The sequence below is a fragment of the Haliotis asinina genome, chromosome 3 (assembly GCF_037392515.1).
Source record: "Haliotis asinina isolate JCU_RB_2024 chromosome 3, JCU_Hal_asi_v2, whole genome shotgun sequence".
NCBI classification, from domain to species: Eukaryota; Metazoa; Mollusca; class Gastropoda; order Lepetellida; family Haliotidae; genus Haliotis; species Haliotis asinina.
In genome coordinates, this window is record NC_090282.1 from 11,914,187 (window position 1) to 11,936,126 (window position 21,940).

A 21,940-nucleotide genomic window follows, 5' to 3' on the forward strand; every position below is an offset into this window, starting at 1 on the left:
TATTAAGAAGTTTTTGAGTTCTGCTCCGGAAACGAAACACACCTCTCACTTTTGAGACTATGTCCGAAACGTTTCCATGGAAACCGAGAAAATAATAAATCACAAAACCTGTATATAGCAAAAGGCACCACTTTAGGTTCTGATTGATATATCTACCAAGTCTTGCGGATAAATATTGAACGGTTTTTGAGTTCTGCACCGGAAACGAAGCCCATCCCACCATAAGACCAACACCAAAAATCTGTAAATAGCAAAAGGCACAACCATAGGCTGAGATTACTATATCTATCAAGTTTGGTCTAAAAATATTGAATGGTTTCTGAGTTATGCTCCGGAAACAAAATGATTACGGACGGACGAGGGACGGGGGACGGACGGACAGACGAGGCGTCGACTATATATCCCCCGGCATGTAATGCGGGGGGACAACAAAACTGAAAACTGAACCGAAACATCCACTAGTATACTGGTACTAATGTCAGAGAATAATAATAACATTACTTATTACAGATAAGTTCACAATTTTTTTTTTATTTCATTCCTGTTTGGGAATACCGACCAGGTCATTCTGGGACTACTCCCATCAACCATTATGTCAGTTGGAAGAATTCTTCCAATTAGATATGTGATGTAAAAGCAAGAAAAGTCACTTACCGTTAAAACATCCCACAATGCAACACAATCATCTGTGTCTTTTGTGAGAATGAAACGTTTGTCATTTAACACATAGTACTGACGAATACTTGGACCTCCTGTAATGAAGATGGTACTATACATTACTGAGCAGTTTATTGCCAGATATTCTCACACAGACAAGCATTCATGACATGACAAATACTAAAAGACATCTTTGTTAAAACTGTTAGCAGTACTGCAAAAAAATTTCAAAAATGACGATTATGAAAGAGACAATAATTCATATTCTCAAAAATTTCTTTCGAAGTATATCTCACCTTTAATTGTAAAATCAGGCTGTGTAAAAGCTGGATGGTAACTTTCATTATCATATTCTCCTGATGTTCTGGCATTGGGGACTTTGATTGGCTGAAACAGGATTCAAACATGAGGTAATAGGTATATTTTACTCAAAACACCAACATCCAGACATGGGCATGTGACATGTGCTTAGATTACTAGCACCATGCAAACACTACTTTGGTTGGTAAGATCTGCACGCTGTGAGAACAGTCAAACACTATCCAAACTGTAGTGTTCATCACTCTATAAGAGGAAGTGGATATGGTGCGGACAGACAACAGATACTAATCAGGAGGAATCTGGGCCTTGGATTGTGAGCAGATCCTGGCATAGCTAGGAAACACACCTCTACAGGTGAAGTGAAATGAGCTCAATTTCTACTCAAACTTCCAGCCATCATCAAATGTACACCATTTGATGACCTAATCGTGAAGCTCAAAAAGTAACAAGGCTCAAGTGAACGAGTGAGTGAGTTTAGTTTTATGCCGCACTCAGCAATATTCTAGCTATATGGCGGCGGTCTGTAAATAATTGAGTCTGGACCAGACAATCCAATCAAGAACATGAGCATCGAACTGCCCAACTGGAAACGGATGACATGTGTCAACCAAGTCAGTGAGCCTGACCACCCGATCCCATTAGTCGCCTCTTACGACAAGCACAGTTAGTCGCCTTTTATGGCAAGCATGGGTTGCTGAAGGCCTATTCTACCCCGGGACCTTCATGGGTCACATGGCTCAAGAGTATCTTACCCAGTTCCTAATACTGGAGTCAGTAGTGGCCACCCATAATGAAGGTTGCTCTGTGTGGAGTTCAAGCTGAAAGAGAGCAAAAAGACTGAAGTTTTAATCCTATCAGGAACTTGATAACACGTAGATGACATACTTAAACGATGTGACTATCCCTGGTTACAACCAGACTGAGTGGCTTTAGTTTTACGCTGCACTCAACTATATTCCAGCTATATTCCAGCGGTCTGTAAAAAAATCGAGTCTGAACATGACAATCCAGTGATCAAAGCATGAGCATCAATCCCAATCCCATTGCTTTTTACAACAAGCATAGTTGCCTCGGACCTTCACGAGTCACGGTTACATTCAGAAACCTAAATCATTCCATTGTTTCAGTAACACATTTGGGAGTATTTCAACTGTTTGACGTCTGTCTACAAATAAACAACTTCCCATTGTTAGTGGCCTCTTAGGACAAGCATGGATTACTGAAGGTCAACGGTAATCTGGAATTTCATGGACAGTGGTGTACTCAAATATCTGGACAATTCCACAATGTTCTGCATAAAATACTTACCTAACAACAAAAGAATTATTTCTAGTTTCACAACCCTGTACATAAAAATCCCCAGTATCTTCATTACTTACTTTCAAAACTGGAAACTTTTCTTCACAAATGAGAGTTCTGTTGTCAGGGTTCTTGATGTCAGTAGCCCAGATCTGACGGTCCCTCCCACCAGAATACACAACAGAGAAGGATTCATTAGCCTGGAACAGATGAGCACTTCGTCAGTACATCAGAACACCTAGAGCTTGATGCATCAATCAATGCATTGCTCAAACATTCTTGCAGAAACTACAATAACTTCTTTATTACTGCATGGAGATATATATAATTATTCTTAGTTCAACATGATCAAAGACAGATAATGTAGACCAAACTCTATATTTTCTAATCATTGTGATCAGGAACACAGGTTTAATACATTAACAGGAAAACAACAAAGCACTGATTTGTTATTAGTAACAAAACTGACAAGTGACCATATGATCATGGAATATGTCAAGGCAGTAATGTGATTCACTGTATGCATGCTACCAAAGAGAGGATTGGTAAACAAGTAAAGAGTGAAAGCAGGAGAGGTTTTCCACTACGCTCAGCAATACATTCCACTATTTTCAAGTGGGACACCAGAAGCGTACTTCACCCACTGAATCAAACCAACGTCACTTTAGACATGAGACTTCCCCTCCACCCCCACCACGTGAAGGTGAGAGTTTTGTGATGATCTGACCTACCTGTAATGCCCACACTCCCTCATTATGTACCCTGAATGTGGCCACACACCACGGGGAAGGTGAGAGTTCTGTGACGATCTGACCTACCTGTAATGCCCACACTCCGTCATTATGTATCCTGAACGTGGCCACACACTGCGGGGAAGGTGAGAGTTTTGTGAGGATCTGACCTACCTGTAATGCCCCCGCTCCCTCATTATGCACCCTGAATGTGGCCACACACCACGAGGAAGGTGAGAGTTTTGTGATGATCTGACCTACCTGTAATGCCCACACTCCCTCATTATGTACCCTGAATGTGGCCACACACCACGGGGAAGGTGAGAGTTCTGTGACGATCTGACCTACCCGTAATGCCCACACTCCCTCATTATGTATCCTGAACGTGGCCACACACTGCGGGGAAGGTGAGAGTTTTGTGATGATCTGACCTACCTGTAATGCCCCCGCTCCCTCATTATGCACCCTGAATGTGGCCACACACCACGAGGAAGGTGAGAGTTTTGTGATGATCTGACCTACCTGTAATGCCCACACTCCCTCATTATGTACCCTGAATGTGGCCACACACCACGGGGAAGGTGAGAGTTCTGTGACGATCTGACATACCTGTAATGCCCACACTCCCTCATTATGTACCCTGAACGTGGCCACACACCGCTGCTGACCAAGGGACCATAACCTGATCGTGCCATCAGAGCTACCCGACAAACACTGGAAAACACAAGCACAGATTTTGCTGGAACATCTATATTCCCACAAAATATACATGGCTGGAGAGAAAGTACTCAGAGTTATTAGTATAATGCATGATTTCTACAATACTGTCTCCTCCATCAACGTTAACGTTACTGGAATACTGGTGTCACTATAGCAGGTGCAGTAGGGGTTCAAAATCTTTTTCAAAAGCCACTTGCCTCAGAGCAATTGACTTTAGAAAGTAACTCGTCCTGATATTTTTCACTTGCCCTGATTTTTATGACTTAATCATGATGATGTAATTATAAAAGAATGAAGATGGTATTTGATGTTAATGTGTAGTGGACTATTTACTGAGAAAAGATAAATAGCAAAGAAAGATAACTCTACTTCATTTACATTGTGAAATTTAACAGCTACATTTTGAGCAGACATGAAATGAAATTTATTTGCACTTTGAAACTTATCTAGCAGCCCATGGGCAAGGAAGATACCATTATTTGATTGCCCAAAAGGAAAACTGACTTGTCTCGGGCATCAGGCAATAGTATTTTTTAACCTATGTGCATGTACTACTGTATCAGTGAGTGAGTTTAGTTTTACGCCGTGCTCAGTAACATTCCAGCTATATGGCGGTGGTCTGTAAATAATTGAGTCAGGTCCACACAAACCAATGATCAACAGCATGAGAATCGATTTGCACAAATGGGAACCAATGATGTGTGTCAGCCAAGTCAGCGAGCCTGACCACCCGATCCCATTAGTCGACTCTCATGACAAGCATAATCTCCTTTTATGGCAAGTGTGGGTTGCCAAAGACCTATTCTACCTCGGCTCTTCATGGGGTTATGGCTGTATCAGTTCCAGCCATCACATGCAGTGTTATACAGGTGGAGAAGTGAGCATCGAATGTAATAGCCCATGGCATGTTGAAGCATGAGAAGTACAAGTGACCAACTTCCAGTATTTGTCACTTCGGATATCAAGGATAAGAAAAACATTGCAGAATATTAGTTTAAGAGGAACACCTTTTTATGGATAAACAACTTCTCTGTTGCAAAAGATGCAATGTTTCAGAGTAGGTTCTAAAGCCGTAATCAAGCAAATGGTAGACAACATATGCAAGATGGAGAAATATATCCACTGAAACGTTGTATCTATAGCAATAAAAAAAGTCTTCCTCTCTTCATCATACCAGTTTTTAAATGCCACTTAAAGAAGAATATTAGTTATCCCCTTTTTCTCAGTCTATAAACAGTGTGATTTTTTTTTTTATTGTGAAACACTAGTGAATCCAGTATTTAACAAATGAGATGTCGTCCTACCTGTGTTCCATCTCGGTTTAGAACCAATGCTTTCACATTGTCTGTGTGTCCTTTCAACTTCATCAGCTTCTGACACGTGCGAGGATCCCACACTCGGAGCACTTTCTCCGTGGATCCCGACACAATCACAGTTCCTGGTGGGTTCATTGTCAGGCTGTAGATCGAATCTTTGTTTCCTGTCAGACTCGACGCTATACACAACACAAAACGTATCTACTTTTGTCACTCATAAATGATTCCATTCATGTTTTTCATGTATCAAAATTGGTTTTCATGTCATTATAGCATGAAGTCACCTAATAATACTAATCGAAATACTTTTCCTATCATTTATGCATATGGTTAAACTATGATCACAACACTGGTGACAGTGTTCATTCAATAGATTCATCCTCAAATTGCGATACCTACTAGTGACAGTGTTGGATCAATGGTACACTCCTACATTGTGATACCTACTTGTGACAGTGATGGATCAATAGGCACATTCCTACATTGTGATACCTACTTGTGATAGTAACCTATGTCATATTTGGGATTTCACTTTCTTAGTAAAGTACAAATTCTAGTACTTTTTTCGGTTGAGTCCCATCCGGGATTCGAACCCGCACCCTCAGAGTCAGGCACCTTATCGCCAGCACACAAAGTCAGCCGCTTTGACCACTTTCTAAATGGCATTGTGTAATCATAGCCGTGCCAATTTACACTCATCAGAGGGGTACACAAAGTACGCAGTCTAGACTACCAGTTGTCCGACTTTCATTTTGTGGAAGTCGCGGTGGCTGAGCAGGCTAGGCGGCTGACTTTGTGTGCTGGCAATTAGGTGCCTGACTCTGAGGGTGCGGGTTCAAATCCCGGATGGGACTCAACCGAAAAAAGTACTAGAATTTGTACTTTACTAAGAAAGTGAAATCCCAAATATGACATATGTTGCATTTGACCACTTTCTAAATGGCATCGTGTAATCATAGCTTTCGGCCGTGGGAGCCGTGCCAATTTACACTCATCAGAGGGGTACACAAAGTACGCAGTCTAGACTACCAGTTGTCCGACTTTCATTTTGTGGAAGTCGCGGTGGCTGAGCGGGCTAGGCGGCTGACTTTGTGCTGGCGATTAGGTGCCTGACTCTGAGGGTGCGGGTTCAAATCCCGGATGGGACTCAACCGAAAAAAGTACTAGAATTTGTACTTTACTAAGAAAGTGAAATCCCAAATATGACTAAGGTTGCATTTGACCACTTTCTAAATGGCATCGTGTAATCATACTTGTGACAGTGTTGGATCAGTAGGTACACTCCTACATTGTGATACCTATTTGTGACAGTGTTGGATCAGTAGGTACACTCCTACATTGTGATACCTACTTGTGACAGTGATGGATCAGTAGGTACACTCCTACATTGTGATACCTACTTGTGACAGTGTTGTTTGATGCAGTGAGCGCGGTCAGTGTGTTAACATCCCACAGGAAGATGGCTCGGTCTAGTCCAGCAGATGCTACCTGCTCTCGGTCTCTCGCATATGCAAGCGCCTTCACGTAATCCTGTAACAGATAACACTCCATTACAGCCTATATCAGTGTGTGAGAGATAGGTGTGCAAGCCAATCACTATCACACTATTACAGTTATATCATGTCATGTCAGCTTATATTGGAAGAAAGACCACTGGGAGGTAGGTCTCAGGTGGTTTTATGCCGCTTCTAGCGTTATTCCAGTAATACTATCCTAGGAGACACCAGAAATGGGCTCGAATAAAGGAGCACAGATATGGTGTTGACACACCTACAGTGAGTCAGTGGTTCAGTGTGTAAGCTAAGTTTATGCAAACCTGTAGAGGTTATGAATTTCTTGAAGAAACTCATCCTTGGGGTACATATAAGCATCAAAATGTCAATTTTAAAACTTTCAACAGCTGTTGAAACTATATTTTTCAAAACAAAAAATATTTACAAAACAAAAAACACTTAACTCAACTACTTAACAGGTAACTCTAGCCATCAACTTCGCACCTCACTTTTCATGGTGAATGGATCAGACCGAATACGGAGAGCGGACAAGTCCCATGTGGGACTCGCCCACCAGACGGCCGTACAAGCTCTGTCCAAGCCTGCTATGAAACACTGCACCAGATGGAGTTGCCCTAAAAAAGCACCCTCGATGTGAATGCGGAAGGCTGAATTAGCCATGGAGTGCCTCTAGCATCGTGTATGGCATCGCAGGCCAGATGAGAGTTCACCTCAGTGAGGTGCCTTGCAAGCATGAACGACACGGCATCATCCATGTCTCCTCCTGTCCACCAGCTGCCTCTGCAAGGCCGAGAGGTATGGGAGGTAAAAAGAGGCAAGCACTGGCTTGGCAGGGTGTGGGCAGATGACCTCCCTAGCGTGACCAAGGTGTAAAAGCGCTCATCAACCACTGGGGGGTTGAAAAATGTTTCTTCTTCCATCAAGTTGAGCTCAGGGAGATCAAACCATGAACAGCTATCTGACAGGAGAAGATTGATTACCTTGCTGATGAGCGACCCAATACAAAACGAATGCTTCACCAGGGAGGCGAAACTTCTGAAAGGATGACAGTAGCAACGCAGGGACAAACCAAGTGAGAAATAAGCTTCTCCAAACTGTTCCCGATCCCCGTCCTCTTCCATGGCTTCCCCCTCCTTTCCTCCAGGAGTAAGCTGTTGGTATCGAGAGTCACCTCTGAAGTCACAGAAGAAGGATCCAAGGACAATGACAACGGATCAAGGAGAGCTGGGGTGCCTGGCTTGAACAGCCCTAGGCTTGAGGCCAAACGTAATCACTGAGGCCCCTGGGAAGTGCCTGCTGAAGCACGGAGTACAGAGTACTTCATTTAAAGGACAGGTGCAAGTGGACTGGACTGCTGGTCATCACTGGAGCCGAGGCTTGGATCAGACACACTCCCAGAGGTAGAAATTGTCCTGGAGCCCAATCCCGAGGTTCGATGTAATATAGAGAACAAATCTGTTAAAGTTATCAGTGCAGACTTACAAGAGGACTGTGCAGATGTAGAGGGGGTAGAGCAAGAAGGGCTTTTTTCTAACGCCTTGAACAACAGCATGGAAAGTGAGAAGAAAGGTTGACGGCTAGAGTTAACGGCCCTGTACGGGTGGTCTCACAAGACAAAGACATGTTTTTTGTTTTGTAAATATTTTATTGAAAAATATAGTTAAACAGTTACAGATTTCAAAATGTATATTATAATGCTTGTATGTGTCACCACGTTGAGTCACCCCTCTGCCGCCCATACGCAGGCAACCAGGTAAGCATCCAAGCCCGTATCATCATTCCTTTTGTTGCATAATGCATTGAGCAACCGCACCGATACTTACTTCAGAGCTAAGCATGATATAAATAGCACTGTAAAAGTGCAAACATAACCCCGCCCACATCGTGATTTTTACAGAAAGCACCGTAAGGGGGAAATTGATCTTGATCTCAGTCATGGGATATGTCAACAGTGGAGATATGCACTTACATGCAATATATCAGCAGTGTCAACTGTCAATCAACCAAGACTCACTCGGCCAGGGTGGCAGGACAACCCAGCCTTCCCACCACCATAACAGCAGAACAGATTGGTACCCGTACAGATCCCTTGTGTTTGTTTGATATAGACCTTGAGGGTCTTACTGACATCCAACGTGTGAGCGCTTGTTGCAGAGGTCCCCGATGTAGAAGGCTGGCTGAGAGTGGGAAGTTCGATAAGAGCTGTCACATGGAAAGCGTGATCGATCTTCAGACAGTAAGAATCTGGGTGGCGAATATTGAGATCTTCTGGAGGAAACACAGTCAGCGCTGGGTCTGTTGACACGGCATGTAAATCACTAACCTTTCTCCTAGATGTTACTGCCACCAGAAATAAAGCCTTCCATGTTAACAGTCTAAGTAAACTTATCCTCAGTGCTTTTCATTACACTCCACTACTGAGTCAAATGAAACCTTATGGGAGGTCGCGTCAGGTAACCTTTGAGATTGACCAATCAGAACACAGCTTACCATATCGCGAAAGTGGACATTTGCACATACCTTTTGAACTTATTATCTCGAATAGGTTCGTACCCGAACGATTCCAAAAGCTATTTAGCGTACACTCGCTTCCGGGTGATGCACATGGCGCATGTTACAACCATGAAAACGGTGAGTAAACAGTCGCTGAAAATAGAGTTTTTGGCAATATTCAAGGATGTCATCTTGCGGAAATACTGGTTAATGATAACCATGTCAACAGAAACCCCAAAGCGTATATACTGTAGGTCAAATAACTATGTTATATACAGATTTTTGTTTGTGGAGAGATCTGTGTCAGTAACCTGAATATTTTGAAGTCCTTCCGATCCCTAAATAGTAGTCATTGTTTGACTGGTTAAATCTATTTAACCGTCTCGCGCTTGATTGGACGGTTATAAGTCACTCAATGGTTACCCGACGTGACCCTCCTCTAGGTTTTGTTAGACTCAGTGGTGGAGAGTAACGAAATGCTCTGAGACTAAGTATACTTAGACTGTCCATGTTAACAGCTGAATGGAAATAGCTGATAGATATGAGAAAGTAGGACCGGACAGCCAATCAAGCACGATTGACAAATTCCCAGGTAGGCTGGTACGCCTGACAGCAGGTCCAACCCGATCCATTCCAGCTAAGAAGCGCTGTACTAGAGGGTGCTGCCCAAGAAGAGCACAGTCGACAGGGTTGTGAAAGGTGGAAATAGCGGTGGAATAGCCACAAATGGTCGAAGCTGCCTAGTTTTCTTCCAGGTGAAACCTGAGAATTAAAGGAAACCAGCTCTGTGACGACCAAAGCGGTGCCAAGAGCACAAGCAGCTGAGCTGGCTGGGTGGACAGCTGGGTAATGCCCACAGAACCTGCCCGGTTCAATCCAGCAGCCAAGGCGTCAGACAACAACACCCTCTGGTCCGGTATTCTAGAGCACAGGTATCTGATTTGTCCCGCCAGACGCAAACAGATCCACCTGGAACGATCCGTACAAGTGGGAAGTAACTCAGAATATCCGTCGATTAAGCATCCACTCATGCGGGGCCAGGATCCGGCGAGAGAGAGCGTCTGCTTGTACGTTCTCCAGCCCCGGGAGATAAACTGGAATCACCTGACAGTTGTACTGGTCGCACCAGAGGAGAAAATCCCCATGTCTGCCGAAGGAGCGGTGGGGACATTGTGCTGCCTTACTTCAGGATGTAAGTCATGTCCGTATGGTTGTCCAACTGAAGACAAACCACCTGGCCCATGACATGATCCAGAAACCACTCGAAAACCAACCGCTCAGCTCTCAGTTCTAATACATTGATGTGAAGACTGGCTTCCGCTTTGGACTAGCGCCCGGACACCGACAGACTGTCCAGAATGCCCCCCCCAGCCCGTGAGGGACGTATCGGTTTCAACTGTAAGAGCTGGCATGGGGAGCTCCAAAGGGGCCCCAAAGAGAATACTGACATCGGTCCACCACTGAAGGTGATGAGACAACCACCCGGGAACTGTTAGACACTTCTCCAGATCCTCTCAGTGAGCCCACAGACTCGCCAAAGCTTGCTGTATGGGGTGCATCCTCAACCGCGCAGATGCAGCCAAGTTTGCGCTGGGGCATTCGGCTGTGAGAGGAAGGAAGACACCATCTCCCGTGCTCTGCTGACTCGGTTGGGCAACAAAGACTCTAGGGTACCAGGTCGGACTTCTTGAGGCTGATGATCCACCCCAGCCGAACTAGAATATCTATCACTGCATGAGTATAATCTAGACACTGGTTGAGATAGCGCACTGAGCAACCAGTCATCCAGGGAAGGGTGACAACGCCTTCCTTGCGACCTGGCAAGAGTAGCCGGCACTATCATGAGTTTGGTGAACACCCTTGGGGCCGTGGAGATGCCGTAGGGGAACACACCGTGAATTGGTAAGACACATTCCGTCATAAGAGAACCAGAGGAACTGCTTGAATGACGGGTGTATCGGCACATGAAGATACACATCCTTGAGGTCGATCGCTGTAAGCCAGTCACCGGGCTGAACAGAGGAGATCACCGAGCAAAGTGTCTCCGTCTTGAAGGATGGAACTTCTATCATGCGGTTCAACAACTTGAAGTTGAGAATGGGACAGAACGTGGAAGTATGTTGAGCAAAATCCCGCCTGTTCCTCGCCCGGGGTTACACGCTCTATTTCAGACTTGTCCAGCAAAGCCTGAACCTCGTCCCTCAGAATACCTGCCTTGATCAGACAGGACGGCACCGGAGTGCGCCTGATAAACTGATAAACTCAGTCGGGCCTCGCTACCACAGTGGCAGATGGCCGGTGCGAACGGTGGACAGCACCCAAGGATTTTGCGTTGCCTTCTCCCATTCCGGTACGAAGATGGAGAGGTGACCACTCACTGGGACACAAGGCAAGAAGGCGAAAGTAGTCCTGTGTAGCACCGGAGGTGACTGAGACTGCTTTGCGGAAGCAGCCGCAGGACTAGTGGGGCTTGGGGCTGATGTCACTTGCAGCAGAAACGGAAGGGCCAGCAAGGTCTGCTGTGTCGCTGCCGAGTAACAAGACGTCGACAGCCATAGCTTGCGCATCCTCATGACTGCGCACGTCACCGCAGACGCCGCCGATCTCAATGAGTCGCGTGTCAGGTGGGCCTGCACTTCGGACAGCTGACGTAAGAGAACTACATTCAGGGAAATGTCCCAAGAGTTCTCTCCCGCCTCCAGGGCTGACCTCTGTAATGAGAAGAGGTAAGCTGCATGGACCACTACCCTAACTTGCTGCATGGTATTCCGATAGACCTCCTCATAGGTCCGGTATGCCTGTCGCAGGGGGGCGACCGACTGGGCAAAAGGTGGACTTATACACCCTTGCTTGGCAGCCGGAGCTGCACCTGAGGAAGCCAAGCCTCCCTCGAGGGCAACTGAAGTGAACACACAACATGGGAACGCCAGTGCTAATACAAATTCACAGACAAACAAGTTAACTCTTGGTTTAAATAAACGTTTCTTTTTCTCTATTAACAAATGAATAAACAATACATACAGTAGAGGAAGACTCAGACATCTTCACAGCACGCATGAGAAGAGTGTAACTTTATCTTTGCTTCAATCTTTTTTCCAGCACGTCCGTACAGCACAGTAACCGCAGAAGGAATGACGATACGGGCTTGGATGTTAAACTGGTTGCCTGCGCATGCGTGGCAGAGGAATGACTCCACGTGGTGAGGAGTTGTATAATGAACAAAAAAGACTTTTTGTTTATTCTACAATATTTTATTAAAACATTGATACAACTGTCACGTGACATTTTCCGGCAGCAGAAAATGCATATATGTACCCCCAAGGACGATCTCTATGAAAAAGAATCAATGTTTGCTATCAAAAGGGAATTCTGCAAGTACACTCTGCACATAAGAAATTGTCTTCACTTGAAGATTTAATATAATGACAATATTTCCATTCTCTGGTATATACCTGAAAAATTGCCGATAAAGTTTGCTTGGGACCAGACAATTAAAAGTCACCTGGACACTGTGGCCGGTGAATAATCATGTTAAAATAAAAAAACAAAAACAAACATTGGTAAGTGAAATGACGGTCTTGGCTGTGGTCAAAATCAAATAATGAAATATTGTGATGTTTCGGAAATACCCAGGATAAACATAACTTTAAAGTGACAGTTGATCCGACACCACGTGATTGGTCAACGTAATCTGTCATTCGGAATTTTATATTATAGTTTATTATCACTCGAAATATAGTTTAGCAGGTAATGAACCGGAGAAAGCCAAAGGTTTTAACAAATGTCTAACCACAAATGTACAGGGAACTTGCAATCAAACATCACTAGAAATGATCTTTCAGTTGTTGTTCATGTTATGCTACCTGTTATATAACTGAGTCGGAAATGGCATTCACCTGTGCACCAATGTTTTGGTCCAATATGTATACTGGTGCTTCAGTTAAAAATTATCTGATAACGTAACAGCATAGAATTTCCATTCCAGTATCAGAATATCTTGAGTGGTTATTTTAACAGAGGTATTATATATTGCTGTCTTATTAGTATAATGCATGATTTCTACAAACATATTTAACATATGTTCCTAGAATAATTAACATACTTGGCTAAGCACTTTTGTTTTCCTGGCTGGATACATCTTATGTAGGAGAAAGTTTGACACGTCACTGATGACTTCCCCCAGTAAACATGCCATTTTGATTGTAAAAATAAAATGGTGGCAATTAATTGTCAAATATGACTTCAAATGAGTCAATAATGCAGGTCTTAGGGTCTTGGATTACATGGCTGTAATCTGTTTGTGATTGTTGAGAACATAGTGCAATAAGGTGCTATTGCGGTTGGTGCAAAAAACAGACCCTCACGAATCAGGTAAGCGGAAGTTGTACGCATATGGAATGAGGTACTGCCATTTCAGTCATGGTTTCTCCATTGTTACGATAAACGGTTTTATTGAATGAAAATGGGATTGAATTTAATCAAACAAAATGTTTTCTGACATCACACTTCTCTCATGGTGGTGTTTACCCGCGCTATATAAACCAACATGTGCTTCTCACTATATATTAGGTCATCTCTTCCCAGAATAACCGCATTTGAGATTTTTCTTTTGGAGGGACAGGTTTTACTTTTCGCTAGAAAGACTGCTTCCCAGGTTTAACTTTTCATAAGTAAGACCACTTCCCAGGTTTAACTTTTTGTAAGTAAGACCGCCTCCCAGGTTTTACTTTTCGTAAGTAAGACTGCTTCCCAGGTTTTACTTTTCCTAATTTTGTATGAACATCAACATTCAAATGATACATGAGTGTTTGAAATCAACTGAAAAATATCGTTCATGATTAAACTCACATTACAAATGTTTCCCATTATGGGAATGGAACCACAGTTCTCACATTTGTAGGCAGACATTCTACCGCATGGCCACCAGGCCGACGAAGGTGGTGGGGTTAAATTATCTACTTACAGTTACGGTCATTAAATTGATTTTACGCACGCTTCAGTTATTGTTATGTAGCTTCAGAAAATGATCATCTACATTGTAATTACCCTTCAATGACAGAATATATGTTAAAGAAAACCACTGGTGTCGCCCCTCTGGATTTCCCTCCTCTCCGGTTTTACATCCGGTTTCTCCTATACTCCTCTCTCCTCAGTGTGTTGCATCATTGTTGCATCACTGTAAGTATTTGGCTGATGGCATGTCTTTATGATAAAGTTGTCTGTTATTAGTTTCGGTGTTTCGCTGTTCATCTTACTATTATTGAGAAAACCATGCATGATCTCATGTCTGAAAAACCATGGATATGTACGATAAACACTGTAATTTGTAAATTGCAATCCACACTGAATTTCAATAGTTCATGTGATAAATCAGTGGATTTGTTTATGTGCTATTTTCAGTGATGAGAAGGGTGTGATCGCTGAAGCAACTTTTGTTTTGGATTACCCTGTGGTTTAACCGAATCCGCAGTACCGTGTGGAAATTTCATTCATGACTGGTAAAATTTTAGGTTCCTGGACACAGAGTCCGTTAAAAAAATTAAGTTAGCGGAAACACTGATAGATCCAAACTGTAAAATCATACCTTATGTGTCCGTAATGTTGACATACAAAACCCTTTATGAGCGTTCCACACTTTGACAGTTGTATCACTGGAGGCGGAGATTACTGAAACACAAACAGTCACATCACATATAGTATATACTAACCATGGGAAATTAAGCACATAGGAAAAACGACCTCTAACTCTAAAACCAATCTAAGTGTACCAAGCAGTTACATTTGAAGATATGAGACTTTTTCAGTCTGAAAATTTCATCTACTTAAATTTTGTTTAATCTAGTAAGTCCTATAAAGTAGTCATGACAGCATTAAAATCTACTGAAAATGTTAAAAAAGAAGATTCAAACATGCTATGCACTGTTTTTCTGAATACTTGGTGTTGGCAACATTTCATGGCTACTGCTTGTCCCTTTGTCAAAGTACCCTGAGACATTGTCAAAAACAGTAAAGTAGATATCCATCAAGCTGTCATATGTTCATGTTCTAATGCCTGATTGTGACTAAGCTCTAAATCAGTTTGCCTCTAGAATGATATGTGCTTACATGTTCGGCCATTGCAGCAGAGGACTATGTCGTTGACCCAGTCAGTATGATGCTCCATGGACAGGATGTAGGGATCCTACCAGGCAAAGACACAAACAGGAACCATGTTCACTACCTGACATTTAACTACAAAACATTAGGAATCACTACAGAATTCATGCCATGTCATTACACAGCAAGACACTGATCATCTTCCAAGTTTCATTCAGTAATCACAGTATTAAGTGAACACAGATTTAACAAAAACTCTAAACTAAGTGTTCTGGACAGGTAAATTTGTATTAAAAATTGTCCTTACACATATTTGAATCTTAAGTCATTGTGCATGTATTGCCTTGCCTTGAAATGGAAAAAGAAAATTTGCTGCATAGCAAAAGATACTTCATGGCTGATGTGTATGCAGTATTGGGTTTGGTTAAAAGCTCACAACTAATGATTGGTTCATTACAAATTCTCCTGGTCATGTTTGTTAATGCACAAAAATATAGAAGAAACACATAGTTCTTTCAGGGTTTAAAATGCATGACAAATTTCACATCTTAAGAGATTACTAGTACGTTAGGAACTTCAACTTAGTGGAGTCTTTAAGATAAATTCAATCATGACAAGGCACGAGCTTGTACTACTTAAGAAATATGGAACAGACAAAACCAACCTTGTGAAAAATGTTGTTAAAGTAAGATTTCAAAAAATTCTTTGTGTTTACATTATGAAAAAAATGGCATTGATTACTTGGTCATTAAGTCATTGCAACCAATCTTTGATTATTTCAATCACTAATAATAATAACTGTATATCAGACATGCTCTGGCAATGAAATGTGATGGGCAGAGCATGTTTCAATATACCACACAAAACTGAATGGCACAGTCCCCGTGTGGAAAATTTACCACAGCTACTTGCCTTATTTGTTCTTGTGTTCCATATTCGAATGATGGAGTCTCTCCCTGCAGAGTACAGTCTGTTGAGCAGCGGATCAAACTGCAAAGCATTCACACCCGATCTGTGGTGTCGCTCTACTTCCTCACGCATCACAAATGACACCTATAACAACAATACTCACTATAGTTGCTGGCAAACACAGTAAGGCCGATCACATCGGCATTCAACAATCATATTAGCAAAAAACCATTCGTGCAAAACAAAGATTTTCATAGCCTTGCTTACAACAATGCATCTAGTTGTCTTTTCACCATCTGAATGAAATCCGAAACATCACCTTCTTATATAGGTGAGTTGGCATTCATGTGAACAACTTGTAACAACCCTCAAATGTCATATTCCTTTGTTCCGACTTTTGTCTGATGAAATATCTTTGATTCTTTGCTAATTCTACTGATTGATGACAGTTCCCCAAAGTTATCAGTAGGTACCTAGGTGTGTTTGATGTGTGTTTTCCAATCTGTGAGAGTTGCAGTTGTGATTTGTCAACATTATTAGTTCACCATCATCTGTGTGTTGAATTAAGGTTGGAGTGAATGTGGTTTTACGTCACTTTTAGCAATATTCCAACATCATGGTGAGGGACACCAGAAATGGATTTAACACATTGTACCCATGTAAAGAGTTAAGACCAGGTCTTCAGTGTGAGAAACAGATGCTTTAACCCTCTTAGGCTGCAATGAGGGTTAGATAGATCCTAAAGTAAACACAAAATTCCTCATAACAAGCTTTGTGCTGGATGCCATTTGAACACTTTGCCCATGAAGACTGTGTACATCGTGCCAGTGTGTACAAAAACATGGAGGTTTAGGTGAACTAGCTCACTTCAAAGTTCAATCATGCTATTTGGTGCATGTCATTATTCCATAAATGATAACAGTCAGTACTAGAAAGAAGGGGCTTAATGAGCCTTGTATTTCTGTTTAATCTGTATTGTACACTAATGTCATCATGCAATGTTTCAGTCACATGAAAGACCTGGTGACTTCTTATGAAAATGAAGATACCTTGATGTTAAGATCTTTTACATACATTAAATTGGTGCTAGTTATGTGACTAATGAGCTTGATGTTAAAGCTTACATAAAATACAAAACACTACTTGGAAGATTCTGATATTCTGACTTACAGTAACAAAGAAAAATGCAAATTCAACATAAAAAGTGTGAAAAATAATGCAATGAGAAAACCCAGTGACGTCTAAGTTCAAATGATTAAATAATTTCAGCCCTGCTGGGGTGAAAAGCGATTTCAAAAGATGCGCTCAGCTGCACACATAGTGCAATGTCGAGATTTAAAGGTTGTGAGCAGTCGGCTAATCTTGGTTGTGTACACAAACAAGTAAACAATCTACTCGTTCGTTACATAATCTTTCTCTGTCATTACATGAAAAAAAAGAGATGTTGATTGTGACTGTCACAGACAAAAAACTTCTGTCTGTGCCATAAGCTTCACTAACTGATTTAGTAGAAATAGTGTGAATCTGTGTACAATGAAGTTTAGTTTCCATGGTTTGACTGTAACAAAATGGGCCTGCAGATTTCAAAGCTGGCCCTGATGGCCAAATGGCAAATCAAAGTATTGCATACACTACCTATATGTCTGCCTGTCTGTCTGCTCATGACAACATGCAATTCACAATTCAATCATTGACCATATTGACATATCAGCAAATGAACCAGCCAAATGAAAATCTTCATTACACTTGAGTGCTCACCAATCCACTCTTACTGAGTTCAGTGTCCCAGGTGCTTTGTTTTGAGTGCAGTAATCCCAAGTACAAAAAGTTGCACTTTTGATTTGCGATATTATGCTTATAATTTTGTTTATTTGTTTGCTTTTCTTATAATCAACAACATATATTTTTTTTCCTGACCCTTTATTAACATACACGTAAGACCATGACTGGTACATTTCGACCTACATATGCGACGTGGTCAGGGCACCACTGTCATGTACAGACCTAGCTTCATTCAACATACATTGAATACAAGCTTTTTTACTGCGACATAAAATCAAAAGTGGTTAACATAATCATTTCATATTTATAAGAACTATGATTTATTACCTCCAGCGGTTTGATAAAGTACCATTTAAAAGCTTTGAGTGTTGGAATTGTATTTGACACACTGCATTCTTAAATATAACATTTTGCTACTGTGAAAACATAATTAAGACTTAAAATATTAGCTTTATCTAAAGAATCTGTTTCTTGACATCCAAGCAATACATTCTCTTTGTGGTTTGAAATGAGTACAAAAACTCTCTTTCAGGAAATGCTGTAAGTGACTTCTTTTGCAATAAATTGTACCAAAATTTAGACTTTATTGGTGGCTCAACTTTATTGGCTGTCAATGTATATTAGATTCTGAATAAATGATAACTGTGTTTTAAATATGTTTATGTTTTGGTTGCATCTAAGCTTTAAAGTATATGAGTGATACTGATATATACTGATCAAGAGAACAGGGTTATTATTATTGTGCATATAATTCTTTGAGAAGCACATGGAAGTGGCACTTTACTGGGACATTATTTTTGCGGCATGTTAAAATGTAGGGAAAGCAGGAACATATACAAATTATGTAAATAAATCACAGCTGTTGAAAAAGTGATATCCTTTATTGGAACATCATGTCTAATCAAGGAAATGTTACACTATTCACCTTTCCCATAAGTTCTGGAATATTTTGAAACTAATATGACCCCTACTGCCATTACATCTACCATGAATCGAAACTTAATTCGTCAAAAGTAATCCTGTGACAACTATAGTATAAAGTCATTTGCATATTTTCTGTCCTAAAGCCATAGCAGGAAGTGATGCATTAAACAACTTCACCCTGCACACAGATGCAAAGTGTATGCTTTGTTTTAAGATGGCAAAAAATTGTTTTGTTATGTTAATGTTACCTTGTATCCAAAGAATAGAGGTTTCAGATGTTTTCATTAAATGCATGATGATATTATTATAAATGTGAAAGAAATTCATACACATTTTTTTATATTAAAATGATTTCTTCAATTCAAAACTTATCTTGCTAAACATCTGACAGCCTCATTTGCTTGTTCTGTGTATATTATAGAAAATATCGTGTAATAGAGAGCTAGAATGAAATCTAAAGGGGGATACAGTTCTCATCTTACCCTTGTTTGGGTTCTGAGTTCTGCCAGTATCCTCCCTAAAGTTTAACAATGAGGAACAATTCCTTTGAGTGGCATTTTCAGAAGTTGGATGTGTTCTCCAGTATGTTCAATTATAATTAAAGAAACGTGTCAAAATTCATCCTTGTCAGATGATAAATGTGCACTGATGTCGGAGCATCTTTAAGATTCAGCATCACAACTTCTCGTGAGGACATTCTCTGTCGTAGGTCATATGCCACTGAGACAGGCAAGTTTGTGAGAATCCTGTCGGACGTGAACCTGCAACTTTCGGATTGTTAGCCCAACAGCTAACTGACTAAGCCACATCCACACTGTGCAAATTTAACTAGTCATTCCTGTGGCATCATGGAAATGAACGGTAAGAGTCGCATGGGTTACAGACAATTATGAAGGTTACGAGTAGACTTGGTGTCTCGGGATTATAATCTACGGACGGTTGCTGAATGGCCCCGATGCAATTTAGCACACTCGTCCAATTCTGTAATCTACAAGATACCATGTACGTGGTGTGGAGAGAGCCGATAAGGCTTGAACTGAAAACAGCTGCTCATGTCAGGTGTCAGATGTCGATTTCACGGTGTATGCATGAATGACGTGTTTGTATGAAAATCACTGGGTGCTTTTGTGACACAAAAGTGTTGCACAGTATGAATGAGTGAGACATGAGCATGTCATGTGACAGCACAAGTATGAGTTAGTCTCTGAATCATTACTGAACATATGTAGTAGTGAAAGTGGCTTGAGTGTAAGTTTCAGACTGATCTCCATTAGCCCCAAATTTCTATGTTAAAACATTTCATCGAGTATTGAACTATTGACATTTTTGGTCTCCCATTTTTGTGTGAAAAAAGTAATACTGCAAAAGGAAAACAAATGGTGCTTGTGCATTACATCGGATGTCCACCTACTATATTGAATTAGGTCCCTTACCATAACCATAACCCTAAAACCTAAACCTAACCCCTTGAAACAATTCTAATAAATAAAACACATTCATTGAACCAGTACGAAAATGTACTGACCCGTCCAGTGTAATGCATTCTCACCGCCTCGAAAAATAAATAGTAATAAACTCCATTTCAGTGGAATGATGCAAATTAATAAATGAAACATATATATATGTGTATTAGTTTACATTTATAATTCATCTGGTATAAATAGTTACGTTTGAAACTGAAACATATAATATACTGACATTATTTAAACTGACCAAAACGGTGAATAATAGAATATGACAGAATGTGACCATTGCAAAACATTCTTACTAAAATTAAAAAATACAAGCGAAATATGAGCGTATAAGTGAAAAAAAGAAACATAATTCAAAGAGGTGCTTGTGAAAATTGCGCATCCGCCCCTGAACAAGTACTTCTGCAATGACGTAGCTGCTAGAGATGAAACTTCAGTGAGCGAAGCTTACATGCACTCGCTGAGCTTGATCACCTTGTTGCTATGTAGGCGTCATAGGGCATTGTGTCCAAAATGTGCTTGTGAACAAAATCACTCACAATTACTTAAAAGAGTATTATGACGTGTTTTGAAAGTTTGTGGTGCTGTATTCTAAAGGCAGGTCAGAATAAGATATATGGATGAATGTCTCAATTTACAATGAAGAGCAATGTTTTTAGGTGTGATGAGTTGCTTGATAATGGCTTTAAAATCTATGCTGAAACATCACTCCTCATAGTAAATAAAGAAGTTGTACATCCATACATCACATCCTTGGAAAAATCAAGGAAATAGACCAATTTGTAGTTGACACCCCTGACATCAATTCATATCCAGCAATGCACTATTAATATGAATCTGAAACATGGATCCCAATGTACTCCTAAAATCATATGCAGGGCGTTACAATGTATATCTGTTTTGAAATTTCATTGGCTTGTATGGGGAGTTACTAATTGTAGTTAGTAACCACTAAATGTATGACCGGTTTTCACAAGAAACAGTCATCCCATTGCTCCTTTGCACAGCTAAGCTGACAATATATACGACCACAGAAACAAGATATTCTCTCAAGCATGAACAATGAAGCAACTACTCTACGTTTAACAAACTGGCATAGTCTCTACCTGCACTTTCTTCCTTCCTTGGCCCCCTGATCCTCGATGGGTGGCCATGTTGTTTTGTTATTATTCCAGATCGTGACGTCACTTATGTTTTTCAATTGCACACAATTGACGTATCTTAATCAAACCAATGTAAATCTACATTTTGTAACTATCATAGTTTCCTCAGATACCTCTGAGAACTTTGCGTTAATTTGTGCAACAACAACATTTGGAAAAAACCTGGAAACAGTATATGCACCGAACCCGCGGGAAATGGAGGTGGTGACGTTAGAGTTATCCGTCCTTGATAAAGGGACCGATTATTGTACACAAATGCACACAGATGTTTTTTGTTTTTCACTTAATGATACCGACTTATCGGTTGATATCTGCGTCATTACAATGATTAGTGTGAAAGATTAGGTACTTCTGTCCCAGCCTATGTCCCGCTTCTATCGGCGTTCCATCAATAACAGAACGTCTGAAAATTCGGAGTCAACGCCATCAATTTTACCGATAATTTTAAGCTCCGTCTGGGTACGGCATCAGACAAATATTCATATGTTCATAATTTTTTAAGGGCAGTGGTTGGGTCTGGTGTTATCTCATTTCACAATGCTT

General features: G+C 41.1%; 1 protein-coding gene across 1 annotated transcript in view; it reads right to left on the reverse strand.

Moving 5' to 3' along the window:
• LOC137277475 (WD repeat-containing protein 48-like) overlaps positions 1-21,628 on the reverse strand; it is a 32,454-nt gene extending 10,826 nt beyond the window's left edge. Inside the window, exons 1-11 of the mRNA XM_067809209.1 lie at positions 21,341-21,628; positions 16,060-16,200; positions 15,157-15,232; positions 14,636-14,718; positions 6,445-6,574; positions 5,033-5,223; positions 3,618-3,722; positions 2,358-2,477; positions 1,731-1,796; positions 954-1,044; positions 655-752 (exon numbers count right to left, since the gene is read on the reverse strand). Coding sequence (XP_067665310.1) covers positions 655-752; positions 954-1,044; positions 1,731-1,796; positions 2,358-2,477; positions 3,618-3,722; positions 5,033-5,223; positions 6,445-6,574; positions 14,636-14,718; positions 15,157-15,232; positions 16,060-16,200; positions 21,341-21,388 — 1,149 coding nt within the window. The 5' untranslated portion in view covers positions 21,389-21,628. The remainder of the gene's footprint in view (positions 1-654; positions 753-953; positions 1,045-1,730; positions 1,797-2,357; positions 2,478-3,617; positions 3,723-5,032; positions 5,224-6,444; positions 6,575-14,635; positions 14,719-15,156; positions 15,233-16,059; positions 16,201-21,340) is intronic.
• Between the last annotated feature and the right edge of the window lie 312 nt (positions 21,629-21,940).